Source organism: Electrophorus electricus, chromosome 19 (genome assembly GCF_041902795.1).
Source record: "Electrophorus electricus isolate QZ-2024a chromosome 19, ASM4190279v1, whole genome shotgun sequence".
NCBI lineage: Eukaryota > Metazoa > Chordata > Actinopteri > Gymnotiformes > Gymnotidae > Electrophorus > Electrophorus electricus.
Window position 1 is genome coordinate 7829206 of NC_137515.1, and position 7873 is coordinate 7837078.

General features: G+C 40.3%; 1 protein-coding gene across 3 annotated transcripts; it reads right to left on the reverse strand.

Moving 5' to 3' along the window:
- Window positions 1-196: 196 nt before the first annotated feature.
- Window positions 197-7463, reverse strand: frmd8 (FERM domain containing 8). Of its 3 annotated transcripts, XM_081702409.1 has the most exons (12): window positions 7225-7463; window positions 6502-6589; window positions 6247-6414; window positions 5716-5817; window positions 5541-5599; window positions 5278-5444; window positions 4619-4822; window positions 3808-3931; window positions 3025-3174; window positions 2611-2839; window positions 2125-2176; window positions 197-522 (listed from the first exon to the last, which is right to left on the reverse strand). In XM_081702409.1, exons 2-12 carry the CDS (start codon window positions 6587-6589, stop codon window positions 453-455), a joined length of 1413 nt encoding a protein of 470 aa, XP_081558535.1. In that variant the 5' UTR covers window positions 7225-7463; the 3' UTR covers window positions 197-452. The 3 variants fall into 3 exon arrangements, with proteins under 3 accessions (XP_081558535.1, XP_081558536.1, XP_026863820.1); XM_081702410.1 differs by lacking the exon at window positions 2125-2176; XM_027008019.3 differs by having other exon boundaries at window positions 197-2176; window positions 7225-7462.
- Window positions 7464-7873: the final 410 nt, after the last annotated feature.

Consider the following 7873-nt stretch of genomic DNA (forward strand, 5'->3'; position numbering starts at 1 on the left):
ACGCTGAGGACGGAGAGGAACTGACGAGAAGGCGTCGCTGTGAAAATGCATAAACAAAAGGCTAACAGTCCGTATATTAACACATTTCCAAATGACGCATATCTTTTAAAATATTAACATAATAAAGGCAGTGTTTCGATGAAGCTTATTTTTTTCAATGTATTGGTATTTCTTCCCCAAAACACATTCAAAGCACTCAAGATAATCAGTTTATTTAAATAGATATAAAAAAAAAATCCATGAACAAAACATTTACTGATGGGTATGTCAGAAAATTAGTACAAAGCATTAAGTTATGTTGCAAATTGTGATTACAGTCACTAACAGTTCATAGTGCATATTATTTAAAGACAAATTTCAGGGGTACAAAGTTCTTCATTCACACAAAAGTTAGTGATATGGTCCAGGTATTTAAACCGTTTTAAAGTCCACCCACAGACAAGAAGGTTGTTTCAATAGAGAATCTTCACCATGTCATTCAGTTTAGGTTCAACTGTTTGTAAACCAACCACTGACGTTCCACTGAAAGCACAAAATTTGCAGGTAACAGACATAATGAGAAAAGGCAGTTTATATTGATCAAACTTTAAAATGACCAAAGTTCTTGAAGCTTTGGACATATTTGACAGCAGATGCAAGTGTGTACATAACTGCTATATTCTCAATTAAACAACTGTCTTGCTGATATGCAACCTGTGTCTTAACTCTATAGCAGGCAGACTCTATATGCTGCCTCTGCATGCAGTTGAACCCCTTGCACACAAAAGGTGCAAATCACAATGAAAATATCTAGTTTAGTGGTTTCCCTTCAACACATGGCGCCTACAATTCACACTCAAATGTTGTACACTTGCACTAAATATACACTGCACATTTTAATGCTTTTATTATTTGCCATTCACAAATACTCAAAAGTGTCCCATTAGCATAAGGAAAGGTTCCATACTGTTACAGGTTATTTGACGAAAATATGAAAATCATGCATATTCCATCATCAGTAAACAAAACTCATCTTAAGGCAGACAGAATGGCAGATAAACAGAATTGTCTAAATCATTGTTTACCATCTGTAATTGTTGCTGCATCATTCAGTTAATGCATTTTTGCCTGGGCTTTATAATGAACTGAAGTACATTCAGGCTTTAAGTGTTTCAATATGATGTGCAGCCTAAGGCCTACACACAGCTTCCAAATATAAAAAGCACAACTTGACTATGCCCAGCAAGCAGCCACACAGTTGGTGTCCTTCTCCTTTTTTCAAAGTCAGAGGACATTTGAGCCAGTAGAGCCAGGTGATCTCTGCCAGCTATGAGGGATATTCAGCAGGGCAAAATGGTAGAGGGCACTTACATGGTCAAACAGCTAATCAGGGTTTGGGTTAACAAAGCTAGCCATAAACAAATATCAGAAAATGACCACAGTCTGTTAAACAGACTGTGAGAATTACACCAGCACAAGTAACCCAGTACGTAGCAGGAACAAAGTCTCCAGATCTTAGGTGTGACCACCAATCTGAACCCCCCCACTGAGATGCTGTCTGCCGGTTAGGGTTAGTCTTTATTGTGAATATCTGTGTTGTGTGAGTGAATAAATCCCTAGTGAATGCAGAAGAGACTGGAGGCACTGATTCCTGTAGTACAGAAGGCAGAGTGTGAGCAGTCACAGTGCACATTACCATCCTGTACAGATCACCTCTGCTGGCACACTGGAGTTATGGTTTGATGAGTTTTGCATAGTTTGAATTTGCATTCAGATGAGTAACAGATGCAGAACCCCCAATGATTTCGCCTCTACCGCTTTCATTTTTGCTTTATAAACTGTCAACAAACTGGAACCATGTTTTAAGTCTCGACATCAAACTTCATATCACAACAGAGAGAGCCATAACTAGAACTATAACTTAAGCTTGTTACATCAACATTAGAAGCATATTACCCATAAACAGCAGTTCAACTTTTTATAATCTTGGTCCAAACTGTCCATTCAGTTCATGACAATGTGTCTTTGAATCTCAATGGGCAGATGTAGTTTTTGGTCACAGGGCTGAAGCTCATTCATGTTGATTTTCACCCCTGCTCTAAACCATCAGTCACTTGAACCGTAGAATAAGTGGGAGGGGCCTGCCTGGTGAAAAAGGAAGCTGCTCTCTTTGGCTTCAATCGCTTGATTTCTTTACCTGAACATACAGAGCAGACAATTCTAAATCTTAAATGTACCATGTGGTATTTAACACACAACTTACAATGATGAATGAACTAATTACATCACATTTACATTTCTAACACTAATTACTGAACTAATTACATATATACATATACTGATTACATATATACATTTTTGAATTTCTAAAAATTCAAGACAGCTGTAGCTCAGTGGTTAAGGTACTTGACTAGTAATAAGAAAGTTGCCAGTTCAAGTCCCACCACCACTGAGCTCCCCTGTGCAAGCTCCTTAACCCTTAATAGCTCAAGATGTATTCAGTCATAATTCTAAGTCGCTTTGGATAAAGGTGTCAGGTAAATTCCATGAATATAAATGCTTCTGCCCCTTCCCCCTGAGCTGCTCACTCCTTCCCCGTGAGCTACCCACCGCAGCATCTATGATGCTCACCGTCATCTACGTAGCTGATAGTGCTGAGCGTGTGCACTCTGCTGCACACCACGCTGCTCTGTCTGCGCAGCTTCCTCTGTCTGCGCTGCTCTCGTGCCTGCTCAGCACTGCCCACCTGGCCTGCAGGTGTGTGGGAAGGAGATGCCTCCCCATCTGCCGCTGCTGCCGCAGCCTCCCCCACTGCCCGCAACTCCACACAGAATTCAATCAGGCCACTCATCAGCTCAGCCTGCAACACAACAGCATTATGCAAGCCTCCAGCACATAGCATAAGCAAAGCTCAGCACCAATGCAGCAGTAGAGGGCGTAAAGATCATTAAAGAATACTGGGTGTTCTTAAAGCCATCTTTCCAATATTTCATATAATCACTACATATATTTCACTATAATGAACAATGTATTGACAGTGTGTACCTGTTTTGAGTAAATCTTCAGTAATTTGTTAACGGGCATGCCAGCCTCCTCCCCGTCAAACTCCAGCCACAGTATATGGGAATCTCCCTCTGTCTCTGGGTAGCTATGGTCCCAGGAGAGCTCACTGAAGCGCAGACCCAGCAGGACATGCTGAGTGAGAGAACAGGCTAGTGAGAACAGGGTGGAGCAAGATACAACTTTATTTCTCTTTGGGGAAATTTTTAAAAATATTAATATGGCTGAGGTGAGGGAAAATGGTTGGTAGGCAAATATTAAGCCAGTAGAGAAATGGACTAGAGGATTTGTAGCCAAGTCAACCACTTTGCTACCTGTTGAGTTTGGTTTTAAAGGGCATTCACTAAGAGTAGTATTAAGGGAGTTATCAGAAGTAACTGATGGACACAAGGGGTGTTTCAAAACTCCCAAGTCAAAAGTGTCTTCCAATGGCAGAACTGAGTCAAGCACAGGGAAAGTCTAATTTTATAGGAGCCCCCCACTAAGGATACAAAATCTAACTCTTTTATAACTTTTATAACGAAGGGAGGATGTAACTCTGACATAACTATTTATATATTATATTAATACACACATTAAACTTGGGTGTGTCATGGTTCAACCTGATTAGCTGGCATCATTTTGACCAGAAGGACTAATTTGAATTTTACAGCCATCTGCAATATCAGTACAGAACAGTAACGCATTCGAAACCTGCACAAGTACAGGAGCCCCTCTGAAAACATTCAATACATTCTGTGCAGAGTGAGTCTGAATGAAGATACAGACCTTTTCTTTCATGTCTATGACATAGACTCCCTCCAGACTGATCCCAACACTAACAGCCTTCCGACCACCTCGGTGCAGGATACCCTGTGCTGGCTTGTCTATCTCACCCATGAAGAAAGCACAGCTGGCAAAGACAAACAAAAGTACATAAGCAGCTACTCTCTTATGGCTGCACAAGTTACAATAATCATTCATTGTCCTCACAGTGGATTGGTAAAAATGTTTACGGCAGACCTGAACAGTCTGAATATTCAGTCTTGGCTCTGAGCACAATGCAGTCTTCACTACACAGTTTTCTATGGAGCCACAGTGGTCAAAGATGCCCAGAAAGTCACAAATGTAGCAACATTTCATTTTAAATTATTGAATAATTTGTGTGTGACACCATGCATGCATGACAAGACAAATGCAAGCATATAATTGTGATGCCAGTGTAGGCCTTTAATTCAGAGCAAGGGCTGTTAACAGCTTTTTAGCCAGTGCACAGCACATTTCAGTTAATTTACACCTTCATTACTGATAGAATACATTTGACAATTTAAATTTACTGGATATATGCATTTTGATCTATACCAAATGAACATGCCTAATGTTAAAGCAATGTTTTTATAAACAAATGTTTTTGAAAATGAACTTTAAAAAACACCAAGCATTCTAAGCCTTTAAAACTGTACTTGGACCAGCTCTAAAAATCTGCATACAAGATTTGGATTTACTTTATAAAGAACTATAACCTTGATCTAAACTTGCCCCAATTGGCAGGTCTGTGATTGATTAAATGGAAGCCAGGTTAAAAGTCCTGCATACAGACCCATAGTATGGCAGGGTGTGGCAGGTGCTTAGGTACTGTCGGAACAGTGTGGGAAGGTCCTGATTGGCACTAACTGTGCCATATTCCTGCAGGAGGTTCTGCTCCAGCTCGGCTTGGCGACCTCCCCTCGTCCGTAGGGTAGAGAAAAAACCTCCACTTCCCAGCACCACATGAGCTGGAAGGAAGGAAGACAACTTCTTCTCTCTATGACACAACAGAAGAGAGTCAAGTATTTGAATACTTATTTGCAAACATCTATGAGCATTTGGGTCCTAAACACTTATCACCTTAAAGACAACTCCCTATTGCTCTGGGTATATGACCCCACCTATTCATCCAATTTACAGTGTTAGTGATGACTTGTATTAGTAATATTTTTAAATCCAACTGCATTTCAACAGAAATTCAACAATCTTACACTAATTTCACTAAATCACACTTATGTTGGATCGATGTCTTTGCCTAAAGGGTTTTCATTTAGTGTACTTTACCAACAGCTTCATTCTTTTATGACAATGACACGTAAAAACAAATTCAAAATAATCATTATGTCTATTTGTTATATAGGATGGTCAGGAGAACATTAAGTCTGCTGACAGAAACAACAGGTTCACAGTTAAATCCCAATAGTACAGAAACTCCAAACCACCAACATGTACCTTATGGCTGCCACCAATTTTTCTTCCTGAAGCCCAATGCCAAGCTCTATGGCACAGGCCAAAGCTCCCAGCCTGACCCAGTGCTCAGGGTCACAGGGGTAGCGACCCTCCAAGATATTTAACTTGGCTTCATCATAGAGAAGCCTCAGGACACCCTCATCTTCTACCTACAAACCTCAACAGAATGTAAAGAATAAAAATTTTGAAGGATATCTTTGCAAGCCAATCTAAAATAAAATATCTGATAACGACAGAACTTCTACCTGAAGTTCTTTTGACCTGGGATAGAAAACATTCCTTCTGTATTGAAGACAAGGTTCATCTGAAGGCAAAAATAACAAAACCATTAAACATGACTATAGCGCAAAATGAGCATGTATAAAATGAAAAATCCAGGATATTATATAAACACAAACTCTCTCTCTCTCATACACACACCTAGAGAGATGTCCTCTGTAGAAGCCTCAGTGAAGCGATACAAGAGGTCTTGCCACTGTCGGCACAGCTTGTAGGGCTGATGTTTTGGTTTGAGCTGCAGTTCTAAAATGGATGCAGTAATTGGCAAACTTAAAATGGAGAGTAAAATTAATCACAGAACACATCACCTTCTTTAAATAACAACATATTGCAAGGTTTTCTGCTTCAGAAGAATTACATGCCACATTTCACATTTGCAAATATCCTGCATATTTCAGGCAATAACGATGAACACCCTAAGCTGCCCCTGTGACTTCCTCTCAAATGCTGTCAGGTTGAGACTGTAAAGTTCATCATTCTTCCTGCTCTCACAGAGCAACCCATAGGCTTTATGTACATGGGGAAAGAACTTGACCGCACTTTGGGTGACTTTCACTTTAGCAAATATAAGAGTCAAGAACGACTTTAGAGCAGTAAAATGAATGTGTCCATTTTTGCTTAGTAGTTACTAGTAATGTGTTAAAGACATAGAGCTTACAGTTAACTCATTACCAAGTAAAGGGGAACAGAGCCAAAAAGCAAATGCATCTTGAGCAGAGTCGGGAATGTTGAGGGCCTCTCGTACGTTGCGGCCGAGCTCCTGTACACACACACCCCCAACGCCCTCCACACACAAGTGCACGGCACTGTCGCTCACTAAGTATACAAGTACGTCCTGGGCTGCAGAGACAGACAAAACATACAGCTTTGAGAATCATCGTGTTGATAAAGAAGGACATAACTATCGAAGAAAGCACAAAAACTAACCACGGGTGACTGATGAAGCAACACTTCCTCGTTGTGACCGAGAGTGCTCCGACGGTTCCGAAGGGAATTCGCAATCATCTCCCTCCATCTAACATAAACGGCACAGAAATGCTGAACCTAGAGCTAGCTAGCTAGCTTTGTTAACTAACGTTAAAATTATAATTACAATTGCTCCTGCAACATTAATAAAGTTAGCTAGCTAATTGTACTGGCAAGTCAGCGAAAGTTATGCTAGCTGGTTAGCCAATTATGGATATTTTCCATGAACAGAATAGGGTAACAGAACAGGGTGTCGACCGCTTACCAGCGCGCTTACTTGCTAGTTTTGACAATTAACATCAGCGCCAATTTATTTAGCTATCTACTATACAGTTTATATACTGGTCAGTTAGCTAGCACTCTACCCCAAATCAAATAGCTAGCGAATTTGGGGGGGTCTAGTAGTACATACCCTACATACCCAACAAGCTCGCTAGTCAGATTTGATTAAAAAAAGTATTTAACACTTTATTAAACAGATAGCTAAGTATATTACTATACAATTGTAATAATTAGATATGTCATTACAGGACACCAAACAGCCCGTTTAAAAATAGCTAGCGTTAGATTAGCTAAACCGCTATGTTATCCTACTAGCGTTAGCTAAATTACTCAATAACCCTCACAGTACATAAATGTTTCGGAACGCTAGGTTAGCTTAGGTAGCCAATTTTGTCCACTTACCGAGAAGCTAGCTAGCTCTATGCTATCAGCCTTTCGTTGTAATCACACAGGCTTGCTGTCAAGAAGGAAAGTATGAAAGTTACCAGTGTTCTGGTAAGATTACGTTGGTTAACTCTAACCCAGCTAGGCTAGCAATCTGCATAAAAACAACAGCTGCCAGTATGACGCCAGAACGCCCGCCGACGATAACACGCTGAGAACAGCGCGCACTCGCACCCGTTTCCTGGCGAGCTTCTAATCCTCGCGACCCTTTCCCTCCATCCTTTCGTATTAAGTGCCACCTACTGACACATGTGTGAAGAGCCATTTACTGATATTCGTACTCAAAATGTTACGTGTTATGGATAATGGAAATTGGTCCGTTCCAAACAACAAAAAAGCACATAAAGAAGGATAAACGCATAAAGAAAATGAGTCATTTTGGGCACTGCATCTGAATCCGTATTCTTCTTAAGCATTGCACTCAGTGATGAAAACTTGACAAAACAAACTTGATTCATAAATACTTGTCTTAACATAAGGTTGAGTGTCCGGATGCGAGTTTAATACATAATTTACGGAATATAGTCTGGAATAGTTCAACACATGACAAAAAAATGTTATTTCACCACTCCACTCCTTCATATTAAGAAACTCAAAGAGGCGTGTC

Coding starts and splice junctions, on each gene's coding strand:
- frmd8 (XM_081702409.1), bottom strand. CDS start 6,589: ATGGAGGGAGATGATTGCGAATTCCCTTCGGAACCGTCGGAGCACTCT. Junction 2,840..3,024: donor TGAAGATTTACTCAAAACAG/GTACACACTGTC, acceptor GTTGTGTTGCAG/GCTGAGCTGATGAGTGGCCT. Junction 523..2,124: donor GCAGCTTCCTTTTTCACCAG/GCAGGCCCCTCC, acceptor TTGTGCTTTCAG/TGGAACGTCAGTGGTTGGTT.